Raw genomic sequence first — 24,167 nt, 5'->3', positions numbered from 1 at the left:
AACAAGTTAATTTCTGATGCTACATGAAGCAAGTCAAAGGCATGATTGTATTGGTTTTTTTTATGGCTGCTATAACAAACTACCAAAACTTGGGGACTTAACACAAAATCTTTGTTATAGTTTCTGGAGGTCAGAAGTCTGACATGGGTTTGCTGGGCTACAATCCTTCTGTGTACTCTAATGAAGAATGCATTTTATTGCCTTTTCCAGCATCTTGAAGAGACCCTATTCCTTGGTTAGTAGTCCTTTCTTCCATCTTCAGAGCCAGCAATGGCCTGTGGAGTCTTTCTTACATCTCATTGCTCTGACATTGAGTCTTCTGCCTCCCTCTCCCACACCTAAAGGACCTTGTGAGCACACTGGGTCCACATATATACACCTGGATAATCTCCTTACCTTAAGGTCAGCTTATTTATTATTGATGTGCATTCCAGTTACAATCTCAACTACACTCCAGGGAATAGAACATGGGCTTTTCTGGGAGCCATTGGTCTGCCTACTACAATGATATAAGAGGGACTAGAATTTTAGTGTCTTGTTTGCTATCTACATAGATGTTCAATAAATTCAATACTTAGGAAATAGATCAGAACTATAACATTTGCTTCTTGTTAAATCATCAGAGCTGTGTTTCCTTTACTGCAAAATCAGTAAGGGGTGGAATGATTTCAGCCAATCTTTCAGGTAAACACAAAGTTGTGCCAGTGCAGGACTAGGCTCAGGAGGAGACGTGAGGCTATAGAGGAGAAGCTCCCTCTGCATTTCACTGGCTTCTCCTCTGGGGCTGGTTCTAGGCCCATCATTAGGGCATGTGTCTGGTGGTGATCTCTCAGCCCTTCCTCTCATCAGCCCCACTTTCAGAGGGCTCCACTACCTTGATTTCTCTTGGCTGTGACAATTTTCCTGAACTATAAAATGGAAGGTTTTTTAAAAAAATCTTAGGATAAGGAAACTGGATTTTAGAAGAGCTGGGGGAAATATCTGAAATGGTTGAGAAAGGCTTTTTGGTTGGTGAATGTGAGATTAGAGAGTTTTATGGGGTTGCTTTACGCAGTATGAATATGGTGAGTTTAATTTTTAATTTCTGCAATCTTGTTTGATTTTATGATGCCACTATTTTGCTGGATGCATCCAAAGCACATTGTTCTTCCTCCTCACTAAATTATAGCCTTCCGTTCCTCAAAATGTCTCATAAGAATTAAGCCTTGACAGTCTAACAAGACCTTGCATCGCTGACCCTTCCTGCCCCCCGATTATATAACCGAGTTGGCTGCTTATGTGTCACTTTGCTGCTTTTGTTTGTAATCCATCTATTTTACTCTGGATTCATGGCTGTGTTCTCCATGCAGCTGAAAGCTCTCAGCATGAAGGGAGGAAGTGGCCCATTGCTCTTATTTTGCTTGTGCTTCTGCACAATGGCTACAGAGTTCTGTGGCCAAAAGTTGCTGAATCTGATTATCTTAATAAAGGGTGGTGTTGTGTGAAAGTGTTGCAGAAAAATATTAATTTTATTTCTTAGCTAGCTTTTACCTGCACAACCAACCATAGGCCGTGTCCACCAGAAACGTTGGGGAATTAGATTTTCAGAGAAAATTGCTAATGCCAAACCACATTTGAACACTTGAGAAGGCCAATTCTACTCATATGAGGATAAAACCCAGCAGTACATTCCTTAGCATACTCTCTCCAGATGTCATTCTCATCTCACTTTATACTGAGTTAGACCTAATTAGAAATTACCATTCACCCAGAAATTTTTATTTCTTTATAGAATGGCCACTGAAATATCTGACCTACATGGTAAATCAAATCTGAAATACCCTAAATTAAAGACATGCCTCAAAAAAAAAAAAAAAAAAAAAAAGACATGCCTCTACGAACTGCAATTCTAAGAGGGAAAAATCTAGGCAAAAAAAAAAAAAGTTATGTTTATGCTTAGCAAAATGAACTGTGAAAAACTGGAAATTTATTTCCTTTGTTTCCTATTTTTTCCTTGAACCAATCCTAAGGATTAAATATCAATACAATCTCATTTGCACTGATATTGTACTTTCTTTTGGAATTGGGAACAGGGAAGAACCCACCTTCCATGTCTCAGAAGGCAAGCTCTCTGAGCTTTCATTCTGCCACAGAAGCTCAAAGAACTGGCCACACCTCAGCTCCATGGACAGCTCCACAGCTGATTACATTGTGTTTATAATGCAAATTGAAGGTGTGTGTGTGTGTGTGTGTGTGTGTGTGTGTGTGTGTGTGTTGTAATGGTTACAGGAATCTAAATTGAAACTTTGCTACATGTAGCTATAATGTTCACTTAGATAATTTCTTTTTTTTGTAAACATAGTTTCTTACAAAATCTTAGCTTGCTGCTGCTATGGAAGCAATGACATTAACAGAAATAACAGTGGTGCCACAAATCTTCAGGGATTTTTTTTTTTTAATGGAAAGGAAAATTCTAAAACTAAAAATATACTTTTTATTTGCAACTATGGGAATACAAACACCAGAAAAACACAAGAGGACTGTATAATTGGGACATGGGAGGTATGCTATCTGCCAGTTTTAGGGAAAGGACAGTCATGGGATGGAATCTAAGTCTTAGTCATTACAACTTGGTCAAAAGAGAAAAAAATCTGCATTCACAGAAGAAATGATATCTGGGAGGGAGAGACAACTTCCTCAATTTGCTCCTCCACACACTGTTTGCATTACTCTTATGGGGTAGGGGGTGTTCACCCTAATACCTCCTGAGTTTATATTACTTATGACATCATAAACCCTGCTCCCCACCCCCGGCATACAGTTTTTAAACACAGATAACCACCTACCGCAGAGATACTATTGCCTATTTATTTTAACTATTAATCTTAATTGATATTTATTTTACAGAATCCATGGAAAAAAGTCCAGATCTAAAATTATTTGAAATAATAAAAGAAATACCTTCTTCTTTATCTCAGCTGTGAACATCGACACCAGTTGGATTTGAAGGCCTATTATTAGGATCAGTGGGCTAGCTCATTTAAATTGGCCTCTATTAGCACTATCAGCAAAGACCATGACATGGTTTTCTGCAGGCTCAAACTTAATGATCTTTTGATTATAGCTGTAAATTATTTATATCAAAATGTTAATTCATAAGACTTGGTTACTGAAAAATTTTTTTCCCATGTACTTTTTTTTTCTTTTATATCTTTTGCTTTCTATGGATCTTAAAAGTTTTAGGGCATTATACATAGAAATGTCACTTTCTGTATTTTTAAATTCACTGTAAGGCTAAGGGAAGTTTACAATAAAAAAGCAAAAAACTGGCCTGTGTTTCTCTTATCAAATAGATATTCAATACCCCTGGAGATTGAAGAAGAGGAGAATGGGATGTATGCCCTCTGGTAGCAGGCTGAAGTAGCATTTTCATTTCTCATTTCCAAAGTTGAATATATTCTAGCATGAATGTTTTTATTCCACTAAATTTTACATCAGTTAATTGATTTAACAAAATACGATTCCAGATTTTTGTAACCGGGAAAATGTGATGGTTAAAGATTGAAGACTACATTGAGAAAGAAAGAAAAATTGTTACTTAAAATAGGTCCAGAATGACCCCATGCCAGAGTTACATCAGCACTGCACTGAAGAAAAGTTGCCTCCTCACTATTTACAATGGATAGTGAAGAATTCAATTTTGATTTTTGCAGCTGGAGCCATGTCATACATGTGGCTGTGTCAGTTTGCATTGAAGTCTGAATCTGACAACATGACTATATAAACACTTGGAGCCAGCAGAAACTTAAAAATAAAAGTTGTGGAACAACATAGCCAGATATCTGGGTCATTGAAAAGATTCAATAAATGGATAGATAGAGACAATGACTAATGGTTTAGAGGAGTGAAATTAGAGAACAATTATAGTGTATTTCCATTGGCAAGTTTATCAAACACTGATTCCTCAAGTACTTTTGCGATCCATAAATTCTCATGGTCTATGCTTTCTTTCTGCCCTGGAATCTGTAGTTTATTAAAGACTTTAGTTTGGGGAATTCTTTGCTGCTGGCTGAAAGAACGCATGCATGCCCTGGGGTGTTATAATAGCACATTAGTGCAACATTACATTAATCAATGGCACCACAGACATATACTATTTTAAAAAGAAAACAACTGCAAAATCCACATATGTGTTGTCTGGGCAAGTGAGATTCTGACTTGGCAAAACGTCACATTCCAAATTCAGCCATCCTGAAATAAATCCAATTTGTACACTTTACATCAACAATAGAAAACACTGATTGAGCAAAGGTAAGGTATTTATGCATCCATCATTTATCACCGGAATATATAATACAAAAAGAATGAGATATGATGCCAAAGAGAAACATTCCTTTAACATTAATTAGCAAGCTTCTAAAAATACCAATCAAAAGGATACACACAGGCAGATCTGAGTCAATCAACACAATCCAACAGCTCTGTGCATACAACAGGAGCCAAGCCACAAGCACTACAGTTTTGAACACCTGCCAGAATGTCACCCTCATGTGGCTCTGTGTTTTTATCCAGAAGAGGCTTGGAAGAGATTATCTGGATAATTTGTACAAAGCGGATTTCACGTTTTGCTACTCAGGCCTAGGTTCATGACTGGTCTGCTCAATCCTTTAAGCATGGACTGGGAATGAAGCCACAGATGGGCTCATTTTCCAGGGAGACCGATTACCTGCCCATAGACCTGTACTACACCAGTACGCTGCTTCATGGGGTACATGAAAGGCACTGGAAATATGAGCCAAGAACCTTGCGGTGACTTCAGACTAAAGTCTGTGTGAGGCATGCCTCTGGTGAAACCAGTGAAGATACATGATCAGAATGAGGAAACAATCCAAAGGTAAAATATACGGTAAGTGAGTGGCTAGCCTAATTTCCATTATGTGAAACTTCCCTTCCACTAGCTAGCCTTGGATTACTTGAACTCTCTGAAAATAACTCCTTTCACTTTCTCTTGTTTTTATCTGAAAGTCTATCTTCTCTCTGGAACTCTTTCTCTTTGTGCTTATCTCCACAGAAGACATACTTCTCCACCATCCTAAGGACAATCCTTGACCTTTGCTGTCAACCTGGACTCCTCATATTGTTCAGAATCTTGTTCCATCAATTGTTTCTGTGAGACATTAAAGAAGACTATAAATTCTGTGTTGTTCCTGTTGTTGAGAGGTGGCATCAAGCTCCTTTCCCCTTGAATCCAATTTTGCCTATGGACTTTGGTCGATCAATAAGATGCAGAGGAAGTGATGCTCTGGGCTTTTGAGGCCAGCCCTGAAGAAGCCTTGCAATTTTTCCTGGACCTCTGGGAGTACAAGTGGCCACTTAAGAAGTAGGAGACTGGTGAAGACATATGTAGGTGCTCTGGTCAACAGCGCCAGCTGAACACAGCCATCCAGCCATCCCCATCAAGGCACAAGACATGCCAGCTACAGACTACTGAGTGGTGGAGTACTTCACTCCCCTGAGTAAAGACCACTCTGTTGATACTATGTGGAACAGAAAAATCACCCAGCTAAGCACTGCCTCAATTCCAGGTCTACAAATTCCTGATACAGTATGGTTGTTGTTTTTGAAAGTCACCAAGTATTGGGGTAGTATGTTATGCAGCAATCAATGATGGAACAGAGTTCTTTTCATTTTTCCTTTTTCATCAGTTCTTTACCTTCTATCTGATAGAAATCTGCCCAGTTCTTCCAGTGTAAAACCCTCTCTCAATCCTACCATAGAATACAATAAAGCTCTGCTCTCCTCAATGCTAACCATCTTCAAAAGACTAGTCTATACCACTGCTTCTGTGTCCTCATTTCCCACTCTTTAAACACACAGCAATCTGGTGTTCACAATCTTCATTCTAAAATGGCAGGATTTCAATGTTGGAAGGGACCTTAAAGGCCGCGTCATCCAGCCATATGTTCTCTCCTGAATTCCCCTCCATAAGGTCCCTTCTTAGTAGTAGGCGTCTTGACGATGCTCTAACAACTCAAGGAATGCAACGCTTGGTGCCACCCAAGGATGCTCATTCTATCTTTGGATGTCTAAGATTATGAGGAAGTTCTCTGATTCTGCACAGAATTCTGTCTCTGTAAAGCTGCCATCCACTGGTCCTAGTTCTCTTGCTCCTAATTTTATAGAAAAAGCCTAACCTCTCCAATTTGGAGACAGCTGAAATCACCAAGGTAAGACATGAGTTAGGTGGTGGCAGAGGAGATGGAGAGCAAAGAATGTATCTTATGTTTATTCCAGTTGAAGACATTTTACGGTTACTTAAATCTGGATGCACCTCAAATCTATGTATAAAGTCACAGGGTGAATCCTATAGTCACTTTTTTTATCTTTCTCCAACGTCATTTAATTTAAATCTTGAACTGCCATTCTATGTAGTGTGGGAAATGTGGAGACCACATAGACAGAATGATACAGCACAAATGATGGTTTAGGTGGTTTACTGTGAGGTCAGACCGCGGGGCTAGAATCCTGGCTGCAGTATTTTCTGGCTGTGTGACCTTGAGTAGCTCAGCTACTAAAACTATGGCTTCTTCCAGGGAAACTCAGTTCAGTTCAGTTCTCTCATAGTCAGATTCAAAATTCAAACAGTCAAATTAGGATTTTGCCCTTCCTTCTCTTTTTCCTACGGTAGGACCTGAATTCTAAGAAGACCCATATGTGCCCTGGCATCAGGAAGGAGACATCCAGTCTGCTAGCCCCCATTTCTGCTGATCTTTGCTGGGGGTGTTGGCCCACACTGTTATGTCACTGACATGGCTTCTGTTTCCACAGACTCCAGCACATGGAATCCACATCACATCAGCTGACGGTGTCCCTTCTGCAGGACACTGAGGCCTTTGGGAATCCCTCCCAGGGCAGCCTCTGGGGACACAGGGAATTTTAAGATATTTTCCATGTAGCCTAAACATCTCAACTAGTCATTGCTGCTTTTCCATTCCACCATCATGCTGCTGCAAGATTTCCCTATTAGGTGGGGCCTCTCCTGGAATGACAACTGGACACAAACCCAGGTCCTCTGGGATTTCCCCAAATGCTTCTGGGGTTTCTGTTTTCTCTCATCTCCAGGAGCACCAGGGCATGGCGTACCTTCTCAGGGTACTTCAGCATCTCGACCTCAGATTCTTCTGCTCATAGCTAAAATGTGATTTCCTGTGGAACACGAGGTTTCTCCGACCTCATCCTTCATTCTCCTGAACTCTACAAAATTGTCAGGCTTTGGCTCTTGATGGGCGAAGCAAACTTTGAAGGCGTTTTTTTCAAATTTATCTTTGGAAAAATTCGGTCTTGTAATTAACAAAGCAAAACAGAAGAAAATCAAAACCAACCCTGGCTCCAGAATCTCTGTCACATGACCCAACTGTACAAGTCAATAGCCAAGAATTTGCTTGTTTTCTGCAATTAGCTTGTCCCTGAAGCTAAAAGCCTCAGAGATATGAAGTAAAAGAGAATTACCAAGAAGGAGAAAACATTGGTTAGAGTTTTAAAAGCCAGTCCCATCATAACTACACTTGATTTGGTAGTGCTTACTTTATTCCTGAAAGCTGTCATTAAATTAAATTGATGGTACATCTTACATCAGAGGCACAGTAGGAATGAGAGGGAAAAGTAATCCAGTTTCTGTGCAACTTGGTGTAAGGGGTGGTGAAGAGGGTGCAAAGCCAGAACTGAATAACCTGGATTTAAATGCTAGGTGTCCCTGAGCAAGTTACTAACTTCCTCATCTGTTAAATAGTAATAGGAATAAAAATAAACTCATAGTTCCTATGAGGATCACACAAATTCCCTCATGGAGAGAACACTGGAACTGTGTCTGGAACAAAGCAGATAACCAAGTAACATTAGTTATTATTCTGTGTTGGTTGTGGAGACAGGTATAGAGGTGAGGAGAATTCTACTTATCAGATTTATCAGATTTACAGCTAACTTGCTAGTTCCTGAGATGGAACTAGACACATGTTCTTCTTCCTCCAAATCATTATGCCCATCCACTGGGAACCTAGACTCATAAAGCATGGATAGAAATGCCCGCCCTCCCTAGGAATGGAAAGTTTCCCCAGTTCCTCATCAAAGAAGAGAAGTAGGGTTACTTTTTTTCACCATTCTAGGCAGAGTAGAGAGTGGTAGAGAAGTCCACAGCCCATGGATTTCTAATCTGATTGACAGAAAAACAGCCTCTGCATCTCTTAGATGATTTGAGGAGTCACCTCTACTTAGAGAGCCCCTGGGGCTAGTCCTGACTGTAAGTGACCCACAAAATCCTTTACAATTTATAGCTTAAAGTCAACCGCAAATTTAAATTTATAGCCAGCACTGGTGCCTAAATCAAACTGCTATGTTGCAATGAAGTTATGTGGGTAAGCTTTATTTTTATGGCTTACACACTTTAGCTACTTTAAGGGAACAGGCTAGGCATCAAAGGACATCTCATAACAAAGCAGTATTTGCTTGGGCTTCCTAGTGGAATTATCCTGTGGACATTTTGCAAATAAAATGATTCACCTTATGGGCTGGAATAGCAATATGTAGATGGTAGTGACATCTACTGAAATGGAGAACAGGGAGGTACGTGGGAGTAGTCCAAATTCAGTTTTGGATGTGTGACACAAAAAATACCTACGAGAAATCTGAGTGGAGGTATCAGGTATGTCCAGAACTCAAATGAGATATCAATATGAGAGTTATGTTGACTTTTGTTGGGTGAAATCATAGAACAAGAAAAACACCTTCAGGAGAGATTGTAGGAAGAAAAAATCCAGGATTGGTCCCAAGACGCCACAATATATAAACGTTTAGGAGAGAGAAACCTGCAAAGAAAATGAAAAGCAGCCGCCAGGAGAAAACCAGAAGCCAAGAAGAGAGAGTTCCAAGGAAGAGGAAGTGGCTAGTTAGGTAAAATACTGCTTAATGAGTTAAGGGAAGTGAGGAGTAAAATATGGTCATGGAATCAGTCAACATGGTGACTATGAACCCTCCATATTGAACTGGAAGCAGTTTAGGTGGAGTGGTAGCAGGATTCTGATTTAGAGTGAGTTACAGAGTGAACGGGAGTCAGGCAGTGGAGACAATCTGTGGGGACAACTCTGTGGAGAAGCTTAGGCTGAAAGAAGTGGAGAGAGAAAGTAGAGATAAGTAAGCTCTGTGAGCAAAAGGGGTGCCAACAATTCAGTAGGCAGAGAGGGACAAGGATACAGAGGTGATCACATCAGGGATTCGCGTTGTTTTCAACATCGCCTGAAATCATTCTGCTGTTTTCACAGTGCTGTTGTTGTCATAATCCTCTACTCTAACAAAACTGGCCTTAAAAAATTCTTTATTCTCTTCAGTAGCGAATTCCTCATCTATCTACAGCTGCAGCTAGCAGTGTATGCAGCTGACTACCCACGCTAACCTCTCTGTGCTCCAACACTGTATCTGGAGATGGGCAGCTCATGTGCAGTCTCACCAGGGTCTCAAAAACATGTTCCTATAAAGGGAGAAATTTTCTCATCCAGGCCCTCTTTGCTCCCCTATTTCCTTTAATGGGGCATCCAGATACTCACACTTAAAACCATATTTTCCTTTTCTGTCATCAGGAAGCCATCTCATATTCTCTGGCTTGGAGACTTTCTCTTGATGGTCCCTTGCCCAGACCACTTTCCCTACCACTTCCATCTGTCAAAAACCTACCCATCCTTTAAAGCTTATGACATGTGATCCAGGAAACTCCACTGATCCTTCTAATTTGATGTGATCTCCTAACAGTTAAGCCCTTTTTGTGTGCTTCTCTTCAATTAGATTTATTGGGGAAACTGTCTTATCTGCCTGATTAGACTTTAAACTTACTAATTTTTGCATCCCTTGCATCACTAGATACAGGCACTCACCAACTTTTGTTTAACTGGCCAAAAGCAAATTAATAAATTCTTTAGATGAAATGAGGTTTTTTTTTTTTTCCAGTTGTATGCATGCAGAATAAATAATACACTGGAAACTTAAGAATGCACTCAACTGGAGTGCAGAAGTGAGCTCATATGAACATTAGGGCACTGCCAAAAACTGCTTTTCTTTCCTGGAACAAGTATTTATTTAACTTTTTATTATGGTATGGAGTATTTCAAATATACATAAAAGTAGAAAGAATAGCATAATGAACCCCCATGAACCTATGATCCGGTTGCAACAACTCACAATATCTTCTCAATCTGATTTTATCTATTCATCAATCCCTCCTATTTCTTCCTGAAGTATTTTAAAGCAAACTCCAGACATCATATCATTTCACTTATATACCTCAGTAAAAATCTCTACCAGCTGAAATTTGGTTTATTATTTAACCACATGTCAAACCTAATGAAATTAATTCTAATTACTTAATATGATTTAATATCTAGTTTTTGGTCATATGTCCTCAATTTGTTGCAATCATTTTATTCAGAGAATACTTAATACTTATAGCCCATTTAAAGGCAATTTAGTTTTAGACATTAACTCTTGATTCTTTTAGCATATGTGCTGGAAGAGGTTAAGGAAAAAGGAGATACTCAATTTCTGAATTACTTAGTTTCCTTGATTCATTTTCTTCCCTCTTCAGCTACTGCTGTTTTATATCTTACTCATTATCATGTTCATAAAAAAATGGGAAGGAAAAGAAAGTGTGGCAGAAGCTACTATTTATTGGTTCCCCAATATCTTTTGTCCCCTTTCTCTAGAAGAATAGAAGTATCATCACAAGGCTAAAGATGACATTTCCTATACTCTGTTGCAGTTAGATAGTCACAGGACCATGCAACTTTTTGAGGTCAAGTGATGTGTGCAATTTCTGGGTCATGCCTTTAACTGGAAAGCTGTGTGCTGGCTCTTCCCTTATACCCCCTTTTTAATGGCTTAAATGCAGATGTAGTGTGGTAAGCTAACTGCCACCAAGCAGATGATGAACAACCCTAGAGGATCCAGAAGCAACCAGATGAAAGAGCCTGGAGCCCTAGTTGACCTCATCAGGAAGAGTTGGCCTGCCAACCTGCAGACCATCAGTTTTAAAGTACTGTTATTTTGGTGTCTGTTAAAACAGCTGTCCTGATATCTTAATTAAGTTAGAAGGTAAAACTCAACAATGTCAGTATTATAAATCAAATGAAAGTTTTCTAGAAATCTAATGAGAGTTTCTGTTCCCTACATCACAGTCAAATGCTCTTTGCGTACATTTCCAATTATTACTAGCTATCATTCCAGTCTGGAAGCATGATAATCAACTGACATTAATTAACTCATTGTATACCACAACAAGCAGCAAAGTAGAAAGACTGGCTGGATTTGGTTCTAGACAAATTTAACCTTCCCTGCTACTTCCTAGCTATGAAGAAGCTATTAAAACTATGTGACACTTTAAATATCTTCAAAATGGGAGTAACAGAGTTCCCTTGAAGATTAATTAGAGAGAATAAATAAGTCTGCATCCATCAGAGGAGGGAACACAGTACTTGGCACAGAAAGGGTATCCAGAAAACGTTAATTTCATTCCCTTCGGCTCCATGTGTACATAAGTCCTAAGGGTCTGATATTTTCCAATAATCTACTATTCTATAGTCATTCATGTCTCTAGTACTTACCTCAAACAGCAAAAGTTATTGAACACTGATAGGGGCCCTGAGATTTACAAGGCCAACACACTTACAGATGAAAACCTTCTTTGAAGCATTATATGGTGCTTAGAAAGAAGCAGTGTATTAGTGTGATACTAGCCGATAGAGCACACTATCCTCTCATCTCAGGGTTTGTCTCCTTTATGTAACACAGAGGTTCCCAGAGCATGAGGCTCTGCTCCATCCAGTTATTCAAGGGTCTGGACTGGCAGAGTCACTGGCCAGCCTGATAACAAGGGATGGGAGGATTATGTGGGAGGCATTTACAGGCCAGGCCAGGAAGTGATTTCATAACTTCCCCTCACATTCCACTCTCCCTGAGTCTTACCCTGAGACCTAACTGCAAGGGATGCTGGCAATTGTGGTCTGGTGAGTGCCCAGGAAGAAGAGACATAAATGTGGGGATCAGCTAGCAGGATCTGTCATAAGCAGTTACCCTGAAAGAATTTACTCAACTATTTTATTTAGCTTCGACTTGAGTACTGGGAGAATACACTTAGAAAATCTTGGCCAAAAACTCGAAAAGCAGTGTCTCACCAAAATCCTTGCATGATACAAGAAATGAATTTAGGGAAGATTTTTTTTTTTTTTTTTTAAGAATTGATCAGGCAAAAATCTCCTGAACACTTCAAAGCGACTTCAGTAAGTAATACTAATCACTTAAAAAAAAAAAGTTTTAAGGACAGAAAACCCAAATCATTTTAGTCAGAAAACGACTCAAGCGTTGGATCATTTTTCTCTAGGAAAAAACAAGCACTTTTGTTTAGCGAAGGATTTGAACTTCTAAGGGATTTTCAAGAGTCATTAACTTCACGTCTTTTCCTAAACAATGGTGTCCTAGTTACTGGACCAACAGCACACAGGTGGCCCAGAAACCACACATGCATTGGTCACAGCCTCTGTGAGAGTCTCTCAGACACATGGCGAAACCTGCTAAGAGGCTGCAGACGATTATGTTTCATTATAATGATATTTCCAGAAATAAAGAGAATTACACATTAATAAAGCAATGGAACTATGCGGGTAACCATGACAACTGCTGCAAATTTAATAACATTTTATACTCCTCAAGAGTTTCTTTTCTTTTCTTTTTTTTTTTTTTTTATTGCCAGAAAAATGAGAGAAGTTCTGACAAAGAGCTAAGAAGCACTATGTCTCTCATCTGTACCCTCACAGTTCCAAAGATGTCACGGGTATGCTCAGCATGTGATAATATTGACTTCACAGCAGCCTCTGGAAACGCCCCTCCTGGTTCCCACATGTCTATTTATCTTGAAAGATGGTTACAGCCTGGAGCCCACAGTCCAGTGTCTTTAAATGACATCTGGTCAGAGAACTGCTTCTCCAAGTCCCATTTCATTTGTTTTCAAAATACACTTCTCTTTTTGGTTCTCACCAAAGCCAATGGCTCTCATACATGTCTACAGAAATTTCTGGAGTTTCCTAAATAACAAAATCAAATTTTGAAACATTTTATTTTTTAAAAGATTTTATTTTTAAGTAATTTCTACAGCCAACCTGCGGCTCTAACTCACAATCCCGAGATCAAGCATCACACTCTACCGACTCAGCCCGCCAGGCGCCACTTAGAACATTTAAAAAAAAGACATAATCTAAATTATGCCGCCTTCCAATTAATCAAATCATCTTTCTGCTTTTGTTGTGCTGACAAATGAGAAGTCACAAATGAGAAGGATTATTTTAAACTTTCCCTTCCTCCTTCCTCAACTCAATAAGTACATAAACAAGTAATTCTTTTTTTTTAAAGATTATTTATTTATTCATAGAGACATAAAGAGAGAGAGAGAGAGAGACGTAGAGACACAGGCAGAGGGAGAAGCAGGCACCATGCAGAGAGCCCGACGTGGGACTCTATCTAGGGTCTCCAGGATCACTCCCTAGGCTGTAGGCGGCACTAAACCACTGCACCACCGGGGCTGCCCCAAGTAATTCTTTTTAACATTCTTCTGCATAATCGCCTATGATCTGGCCTTATCATGTACAGATTAACATTCAGGTCAATATAGAAGATATATCCCGGATGATGGTACCTTCAGTGGCAGAGAGAAGACCAAAGGCCAATCCCAGGTAGCTGGGAAGCTTCTGACCCTCCTAAAGACCTATGTCAGAAATAGTGTCTCTTTCACTGGGAGAAAATGATAGTCTCGAGGGGTTGAGGTCGTCAAGGAAAAATTATCCATCCCTCAGGTACCGTTACTCCATCTGCCCATGTTTCTGGTTCAGGTGAAAAACGAAGCAGTTCATCTTCCCTCACTCCCAAAGCGCCATATAGGTGAGATTATGTTATTGTTTTTCACTATTTAGGCAGGCTCCTCTTCTCTCTGTGGCTCGTCCCCATTTTGCAGCTCCTGGGCACCCATGGCAGTCACTGTCCTTCTCTGATGGAACCTCTGTGAGCCCAGGATGTTCCTTCTTCCGGGAGTGCTCTTCTCTGGGGCTCCTCCACCCCCTTCTTCCCTGGGCTAGTTTCCTGTGCCCATGACCTCCTTCTCTGTCTTCTCTCTTTAGTGTATGCCCTAGCCAAAACGCTATTCCCAGCCTACGCCTCCCTCCTAAACCCAGGCTGTCCCTGTCGCTTCTTCCCCTCAACCCTGAAGTGGGAAGCCTTCTAAAACGACTCCCTGATCCCACTTTCCCTCTGTTTAAAATCCTCAACAACTCCCCAAAGTTAGTAGGATCACGTTCCATCTCCTTGGCCAGGACACTGGGAGCTTCTGGCTCGGTCCTGAGTGACTACCCAGTGTCACCTCCTGGCACCTCTTCCACAGCAGGGTCACACTATATGCAAGTTTGTCCTGCCTCTGCTTTCCTCCACCTGGACTGCCTTTCCTTCCTTTCCCCATCTCTCTAACATGTAAATCAGACCTTCTTCCTCACACAAGCCTTTTCCATGATTTATCATTTCTGAAAGATAAAACCTAAACTAGTTTTTGGTACATAGGGCTCTTGCAGATCTCACTCCCTGCTTCCTTCTCTAACCACACCTCCATGGATGCCTCATATTTTATTCTGCTTCCAGATAATCCAGTTATTTTGAGTCCCTAAACTCAGCATGAATGGAAGCTGTTCCCCACATCATCACATCTGCTCTAAACTTTCAATTTCAGCTCCCCAAAAGTAGTCCCTGGAAATCTTCCCTCTTCTACCCCTTCTCGGAGCTTCAATGGTCTCTCCCTTGACCGGCTGTTCTTTAGAGGAACAAAACCAGTGCCCCGAGTGGTCCCAGGTACAAGAGAGTTAAGCAAATATATGTAGGGCAAATACCTGCAAAAGCATTAATCTCTTACTGTGACTCTCCTCATTCCCTGGGGAGGCCCAATAGTTCTATTCACAATGGAGCATCTATTCTTCCAGCGTGAATGGACAGAGAGGATCCTATTTCTTTGTCTTTACACTCTGGAGAGTCACAGATGTGCCTGGACAGCTTGGGGCGCTGCTCCTGGAAGAAGTCATGACTAGGAGTAGCTGGGGGTCACCTGCCAAGACGTAGAGGGATCTAGCACATGTCTTGACCCTACTAGGATCCTGGAGTTACTGCAGGCTGGGGGCAGGGCAAGGGCCATCCCAGAAGGATAAAGACTTAGGTTTCTGTCCATATATTAAACTGTATAACTTGAAATTTTCCAAATAATTAGGTGGGTTAAAGAGATTTCTAAGTACAACCCCTTCACTAAAGTTATGATGTCCTCATGAGATTACACCTCATAAATAAGAATAGCCATTGGCATGTGACTCTTCAAAGCCTCATGGTCAATAGAGCATGGGATGGGCGGGAAGGGTAATTCCCTTATAAGTCACGTGTGAGTCTTCCCAGTCTTCTGCATTTTACTGATCATACTCGAAGCAATTTATTTCTCTTGTATAATCCTTTCTCTTCCTCTACTTTTTTCTTCTATCTCTTGCCAACTCACCATGAGGAAGGTTATTTCCTTGCTTTCCCCTTAACTGCCTAAAGCCTCTAATCCTGAGTTTCTACTTCTGTGAAATGGGAGTAATAATAGGGTTGTTAGGATTAAGAAGACAATATCTAGAAAGTGCTTAGCACAGCAAACAAGAGGATGTAATGCATGTTAGCTGTGAGCATTGTCCTTTATATTCCACTTATGAATGGTAAACAGAAGGAAATACAAGAAATAAATCCCTAGTAAGGAAAAGAAAAGTAGTAAGTCTGATGATACAATTAACATATAAAGGCAAAGCCATAGACTTCTTTGTCCTCTTTAAAATAACCAGACCTATACTTCTGAATTGCTATACTGAGTAAACCATCAATCAATGCCCAGGGTGGTGGAAACCAACACAATGAAGAATCTGACCAAAAAAATGGTGGGAAAGAAGGAGAGAAAACTATATTGGAAGCCACAAATAAGTTGGCTTTTTTTTTTTAAATTTCAACTTTATTCGGCCAATGTGTTCAATTTCAATATTATGGCAGAAATGCCTGAAGAACTGTCAACATTTGATTCAGCTCAAGCATCCTTCACTATCTCCCAGTCTGGAAATGGGGGGGGGGGGTCCTTATTCTTCCTGCTGCAGACCACAGGCCACAGAGGAAGTCACAGAGCACAGAGGTACAGAGGTACAGAGAGAGAAGGGAGCTGCCCGTATCTGTCCTGGGTCTCAGGCAGTCACTGCTTCTTGTCCAGCTGCAATAGGGTCTATGCTGTGGCAGACACCAGAAGTCCCTGTTTAACCAAACAATTCAAGAGACATGCTCAGTCACAGCAACACTGGCATGAGGTAAGAGGGATCACATCTATTCTGACTTAGTTCCTTTCCACATGGGACAGGAGTCTTCAGGGAGTCCTGATCAAGTTACAACAGACATCCTAACATCCAAAAATGTCCAAAAAAAATCCCACAGATGGAATTTTAAAATAAGTGATAGTATAAACCTCACAGAAAGGAGACATTGCCAGCATGAGGTTCCAAATGTTTCAGTGAGCCCTCTGGAGAAAATGACATATGAAAAAGTACATCACATTTAGCAACAAAAAAGATGGCCCATAAAATAGGCTGGCCTTGAGAGAAATCCCTTTCCAAAAACTGAAAAGCAAACAAAAAAAATGGGCTTATTTTTAATTTTTAAAAAGTTTTTAATTCCAGTTAGTTAACGTACAGTGCTCTACTAATTTCAGGTATACAATATAGTAATTTAGTAGTTCTGTACATCACCAGGTGCTCATAACAAGTACCCTCTTTAATCCCCATCATCTATTTCATCCCCCCCCCCCCATTTCCCCCTCTGGTAAGCATCAGTTCTCTATAATCAAGAGTTTTTTTTCTTGGTTTGTCTCTTTCTCTCTCTTTTTTTCCCCTTTGCTCATTTGTTTTGCTTCTTAAATTCCACACATGAATGAAATCATACGGCATTCTCCATTCATGTCTTTGTAAATGGCAAGATTTCATTTTTATGGCTGAATAATATTCCAGTGTATGTATATACCACTTCTTCTTTATCCATTCATCCATCAATGGACACTTGGGTTGCTTCCATATCTTAGCTATTGTAAATAATGTTGCTATAAACATAGGGGTGCATGTATCCCTTTGAATTAGTGTTTTGGATTCTTTGGGTAAATATTCAGTAGTGCAATTGCTAGGTCATAGAGTGGCTCTATTTTTAACTTTTTTAGGAACCATTATACTGTTTTCCACAGTGACTGCACCAGTTTGCATTCCCACCAAAAGTGCATGAGGGTTCCTTTTTCACCACATCCTCGCTAATACCTGTTATTTTTGTGTTGTTGATTTTAGCCATTCTGACAGGTGTGAGGTGAGATCTCACTGTAGTTTTGATATGTATTTCTCTGATGGTTAGTGATGATGAACATCTTTTCATGGTCATCTGGATGTCTTTTTTTGGATAAATGTCTGTTCATGCCTTCTGCCATTTTTAATTGGATTACTTTTTCGGGGGGATGTTGAGTTTTTTAAGTTCTTTATATGTCCTAGATGCTAACCCTTTATTTTATATGCCATTTGCAAGTATCTTCTCCCGTTCAGTAGGTTGTCTTTTAGGTTTTTTTTTTTTTTTTTATCGTTTTCTTTGCTGTGCAGAAGCTTTTTATTTTTATTTTTTTAAGATTTTATTTATTTGACAGAGAGAGAGAGAGAGAACATGCAGGGGGAGCTGCAGGTAGAGGGAGAGAAAGGGAGAAGCAGGCTCCTCATGGAGCAGGGAGCCCAATGCAGGGCTCTATCCCAGGACCCTGGAATCATGACCTGAGCTGAAGGCAGATGCTTAACTGATTGATCCAGGCAGGAACCCCATGTGCAATAGCTTCTTATTTTGATGTAGTCTGGTAATTTATTTTTGCTTTTGTTTCCCTTGCCTTGGGAGCCATATCTAGAAAAAAGGGGCTAAGACTAATGTCAAAGAGGTTACTGCCTGTCCTCTCTTCTAGGATTTTTATGGTTTTGAGTCTCACATCTAGGTCTGAAAAAGAGAGGTTTAAATTTATGTGTGTATTAGAATGAAGTGTTGCTTCAAAAAATTTTTCTGCATTTCCAATCGATGTCCCTTCTTTATGGTGAGGATCTACGGAGTACACTAAATGTGGCATCAGAGGAGAAGTGGAAGCTCGCATTAACAAAAAGGAACATGCCAGCATCAGGAGACACAACATTGTTTTCACTATTAAATTCTAGGAGATTACTGCATAGATACTTACATAAAAAATACTGAGTAAACTAATAGGCTATATCTCCAGAGTGATTTTGTAAAACGGGCAGGTCAGACTGGCAGAAAATGCCTGGCAGAAAATATCAGCTTGACTTGTACTCAGGTTCTGCTGCAGAGTGTTAGACCATCTCAGACACATTTTTAATTTCTGAGTCTCAGCTCCTCATCTGTGAGATGGTGATAATAGTCCCTACTCCTCAGGGTCACTCCAAAGATAAAATGAGGCAGTAGAAGTAAGTAGCTGGCCCATGCCAGGTATTTAATAAGGATTTTGCCTTCCCATCCCCAGGTGTATCCTATACAGATCTTCATTATTCCTTGTGCAGATGTATGGATTTTAATATTTGTATTGTAATATTTCATAAAAATAGATGAATCACAGGTCATCTACTTATACAATTATTTCATTACCTCCCCCACTAGATTATAAGCTCCACGAGGAGTGGGGTTCTGACAGTTTCCGCCTAGCATAAGTGGTAAGGAGCATATCACACATAGTACCTGTGGCATCAGTATTTGTTGTAGGAAGGAAACAAGACTTTTTTATTGAGGACTTACTAATATGGTCTAAGAGTGTTGCTTTTTGGTGATCAGCTTAAAGCATATATGTGGCTTTAGAGACTCTCCAGGGAGAATGGTTGCTGTTCCTTTGACTAGCGCTCTCAAATATCAACATTAGATGTTCTGAACATTCACAGGCTCCTTAGATTAAATCTGCTTTCTCTCCAGCACCAGCAAGTGAAAAGTTTTAAATGACTCAAAAATGGATTTTATTGCTTTTATGTTCTTTTGATCTACAAATTTTCAACAGTATAGTGTATTTATCACTGAAAATGCACAACCATTCAGTTTCAAAACAGAATGAGGACAGATTACGAGCTAGCTTCGAAAATTAATTACCACTTATATAACAAAATTTTTGTGGTAAAATATGTTCTCAGTTCCAAATGACTAGCTCATGAATGAACTTTTAAAACCCAAACCACGTGTACTTCAGAGTTGTCTACAACACACTGATGAGATACTATGAAAGATTTATCTTTATAATGTCATTAATTTTTTAAAAATGCAATCTAAGTAAAATCTGAAGTCTCTTTTTTTCCTTCCTTCTTCCCTCCCTGCCTCCCACCCATCCCTTCCCTCCCCTCCTTGTGTTTCCCAAACACAGTTTAAAAAAAAAAAAAGTCCCTGTATTCCAAGCTGCATTGGCAGAAGAAGCTCCAAAAAAGTGTTAAGACTGTGACTCACCTCATTGTAATTCTGCTTATAGAGTTTATGGAAAAGGAATGAAATCCAAGAAAACAAAATAAAACTTTAAAAATCCCACTGATAAGCAAAAATCCTTTCTGTAGGAAATAGAGTTATATAAAAAGATTTATATTTTGTTTCATATAACTCAGAGGAAACCCATATGCCCTGTTAACTGCCACCTCTAATTAGTTACAGAACATTTAACTCCATAAATATTTTTAAGGATTAATGATAATTGACACATGTATTATGCTTTTAATCTTTTAAGAAATGTTAATATTGACTCTTTTTCCTAGAATTTGGGATGGCGCCAGTATTTTGTCCCAGTTGAAAAAGAAGCAGAGATGCCATCTTGTAAGCAGCCCCTTAATGGTTAAGTCAGCCTGGTAATGTACGTTGGCCTGGGTCTGTCTCTTTGCCACATCCTCCACTTAGTTCAGCTCCAGCCATCGCCAGGGTTATTTCCCTCTTTGTGTTCTTCCATTAACCACTTTTTTTTTTTAAAGATTTTATTTATTTATGCATGAGAGACATAGAGAAAGAGAGAGAGAGAAAGGTAGAGACACAGGCAGAGGGAGAAGCAGGCTCCATGCAAGGAGTCTGATGTGGGACTTGATCCTGGGTCTCCAGGATCCCACCCTGGGCCGAAGGTGGGCTAAACCAAAGAGCCACCAGGGCTGCCCCAATTAACCACTTTCATTGAACTCCAAGGAAGCCTATAGACTAATGAATTCAAGGATTCTCAGACTAGGCTGTGCTTCCCCAACCATGTGGGCAAGTATGATGAAGAATACAGATGGTGTACAGGTCCAATCCTGGGTTGAAACCATCAGAACCTCTGAGCATGAGACTTGGGCCAATCAGGGTTGATCAACCTTAGTGTAACTTTAGTGGAAATGGAACAGCATTATTCAGACTCTAACAAATGGAGGTTGACTTTTAAAGGAAGAGAGGAGTTTTTGAGGGGGAATCTGTAAAGGTCAATTTTATGTGTCAACTCTACTGGGCCACAGGATGCCCAGGTATTTGGTTAAACATTATTCTGGGTGTGTCTGTGAGGGTGTTTCTGGATGAGATTAACATTTGAATCAGTAGGCTGAGTAAAGCAGATTGGCCTCCCCAGTGGAAGTGGGCATCATCCAATTCACTGACAGCCTAAATAGAATCACAGGATGAAGAAGGAAGAATCTACTCTCTATCTTCAATCTAGGGGTCGTCTCCTGCCCTTAGACTCAGGCTTCGACTAGAACATCTGCCATCAGCTTTCCTGCTTCTCAGCCCTTTGAGTTTGAATGGAAGCTGCACCATCAGCTCTCCTGCGTCTTCAGCTTATCAACTACAGATCTCAGTGCTTTTCAGCCCTAAAAATCACATGAGCCAATTCCTTATATGTATATACAAACAGACACATATGTGCATGCATGTGCGTGTGCACACACACATATCCTACTGATTGTGTTTCTCTGAAGAACCCTGAATAATACAAGATCATATTTCTTTCAACCATGTGTGCTAGTATAAATATGTATAAAGGTGCACAGACAATATTTGAGAGATATTTTATAACAATAAGACAAGGAAGCAGAGGGCAAAGTGCCATCATGTTAAAATAAAGATTGGGAAACTCCCTACCTAGGGCTTTGGAAAGAAGGCTCCTGTTTAATTGGAAGGAGCAGTGCAGGGATGCACAATGAAGTTTTTTTTTTTTCTATAAGAAAACACTTTACATTCTTTTCACATACATATAAATAATCTCACATGATTCTACAAAATAGGCTGGTGAGACTGTGAATATAGTTTAAAGGTGAAGGTATTGTCTGATGGTATTGAATCATGATAAGCTCCCTACTTCTTTGTTATCTAAAATGTTTACTGAAAAGATAAAAGAAAAATATCATCAGTAAGAGAAAGGCAGCGCTGAGTGCCAAAGTCAGTGGGATGCAAGGACACAAGGATTCTCAGGGCGTCAGAAGCTTATCAGCCTGGGCCTTCTTTTTTCATTCTGTCTCTTGGTTTCTGTGAGCTGTGGTCTATGATATTTAGTACCAGAAATCCTGATGTTCCTTATGGCTGATGCTCCCCACTGCATTTGCCTATTTTTGTCACCCTTCTTTGATCTCTTTATCTCTTTTTCATCCCTTCTTTATTTAAGCAATTGATTAGTGCTTTAGGAAATAGACTAACAACAATCAGTCATATTAATATGATGGGGCTCTAAGCTAGGGATGAGGATTATTTTGGAAAATGTGTTCTTCAATAAAAACATTTAAAAGTGAAAAAAAAAGTGTAGTACTGCAATTTAGAGCAAATCACCTAAAAATAGATAAAGAAAATAGGGTAAGATAATGATATCTTTCTGAGTTTCCTATGTCAGAACTTTTCAATCAAACTTACCACACACAAGCAATTGAGGGAAAAAAAAAATCACAAATGAATACTTTAGCATATAACCCTAAGCAAAATCTAATGAAAAATCACCAAGCTGGATTTCAATACAAATTGTTGCATACAAAACCTGTTTTGCAAAAATGTTACTGGTTTTAATGTAAGTTGCTACGTAAAATGTGAAAAGTCTTACAACTATATTCTGTAATTTAGACTTTTAGTTTAGTTTCATGGCTTACTTCTATAATTCTACAAAATGATGAGTCTGGAAGGCTTGAGCTTATAAGGGAAAAATGCCTTTACTTTAGTGATTCCAGTTTAAACTTACAGAAATATCAAATTACTTATTGAAAAAAAAATCTCAGATGAAGTAAAAAGGAATGTTCTGGGAAGTTGCCTTTGACAGTTATGTTGTCTTGATCTTATAGATGTTTGTTTCTCAGGATTACTTAGTGAAGATATCAGCATTTAAAAAATAAGAATGGCCAGCAGTCTTTAACAATCTCGTCAGAGAGTTCTAATGGTTGAATCTTCTTTTTTTAAGAAGTATCTAATCTAATTTTGTACAAAAATCTGAGAGCAAACAAATGAAGAAGGAAGATAATGATTTAAAAATGAATGAAGAGAATATGACTTGTTCCTCACTGTTCTTCCAACATCCCACCTTGACTGCCCGACCTTGGACTGTCTCTGCTACCTGTGATTGTAGAAGCGAAGTCACATGACAGAACACGAGGAGGATCTTTCCTAATCATATGAATCCAGGAGCCTGATCTCTGACTTCCAAATAAGGTTAAAGCATAGCTTCATCATCCAGATCCTGAAATGTCAGCCAACTTCACCAGCATGAGAAGCGCAATCAAAAAAAGACACTGTGCACCAACAGAAATACATCAGTCACTAAAATGGAAAGCCATATAGCAACAGCTGATGTCAACGCCGATGAACATTTTTAAACGACAACAGACTACTACATGGGTGTGTCTACCAAGATAAAGGAACGTTCTCCTCCTAGAGCCTAAATCTGGTGAGTAGGAATCATATCAACTGGGCAGTAAACTGCATACGGAGAGGTACTCTTCCTACCATCTTTTCTTTACCCACTAACACCATCTTCACGCCCACCTGTAGCTTACTCTTCATCTTTTGAAAAATATTTCTTTTATTTATTCATGAGAGACAGAGAGAGAGGGAGAGGGAGAGAGGCAGAGACATAGGCAGAGGAAGAAGCAGGCTTCCTATGGGGAGTCCAATGCAAGACTTGATCCTAGGACCCCAGCATCGTGCCCTAAACCGAATGCAGACGCTCAACCACTGAGCCACCCAGGTGTCCCACTCTTCCATTTTTTTTTTTTTAAGATGTACATATATATTTTAGAAGGAGTGTGGAGGGACAGAGGGAGAATCTCAAGCCAACTCCCTGCTGAGGGCAGAGCCCGAATCTCATGACCTGAGATTATGACCTGGGCCAAAATCAAAAGTCACTTAACTGACTGAGCTACCCAGGCGCCCCTCAGCTTACCCTTCATTTTAAACTCCCATGTCCTTATTTACACTTGGACCCTTTGAGCATCTTCCTTTCCTCCAGAGAATGTTTGAAACAAAAACACCTAAGGGAAACCACATCAGGATGCCAATTTTCACCATTACCTAATTTTTCCAACCTGTTACAAAGTGCAACTCATAAAATCAAGAGGGAGCATCATTCTTTGTGTGTGTTAAACACTCATGGTAAAGCAATACCCAATGAAGGAGCCAAGTTTTGACAATGCTGCAGAGACCCTTCTGGAAATCGCTTGTGAAATGGCACTCCTTGAAGGCCCATAATTCATTAACTTGGCAACACTCCCTTTCAAGGTCATTTCCAAATGCTCGTCTTGTGCAGAGCAGCATGCGTGGAGCAGCACTAGCATGGCACCAGGTCAACCCATTAGTCATTGCTGGAGTCAGCCTTCTGTGGAGAGGCAGCCTGCTTCAAAGTCAGATGGGCTTTTGAAAAGCATGCCAAAAAAACTTTCAGATTTGAAATGTTATAGAGAAGAAGGTCACAACATCTTTTCATTGCCTACTATCCTTGCAGAAGGTTGCTTTTCATATTTTTATGCAAATATTAAAATCTACCCAGTGTGAAAACCAGGTTAAAAAATGTGGTGAGTTTGCGCATATGTCTT

The 24,167-nt window shown here is 39.8% G+C and overlaps 1 protein-coding gene across 12 annotated transcripts in view; it reads right to left on the bottom strand.

The window, feature by feature from the left end:
• AIG1 (androgen induced 1) overlaps positions 1–24,167 on the bottom strand; it is a 240,667-nt gene that overhangs the window by 120,988 nt on the left and 95,512 nt on the right. Inside the window, exon 4 of one of the 12 annotated variants that reach the window (XM_038526218.1) lies at positions 16,042–16,360. The exons of the other annotated variants lie outside the window; for them this stretch is intronic. Within the exon in view, the coding sequence (XP_038382146.1) occupies positions 16,334–16,360 (27 nt within the window). The 3' untranslated portion in view covers positions 16,042–16,333. Of the gene's footprint in view, positions 1–16,041; positions 16,361–24,167 lie in introns of those variants that run through there. 12 annotated transcript variants of the gene reach the window in all.

The sequence above is a fragment of the Canis lupus genome, chromosome 1, assembly GCF_011100685.1.
Source record: "Canis lupus familiaris isolate Mischka breed German Shepherd chromosome 1, alternate assembly UU_Cfam_GSD_1.0, whole genome shotgun sequence".
In the NCBI taxonomy this organism is placed as follows: Eukaryota; Metazoa; Chordata; class Mammalia; order Carnivora; family Canidae; genus Canis; species Canis lupus.
This window is presented reverse-complemented; position numbering and strand designations above follow the sequence as displayed.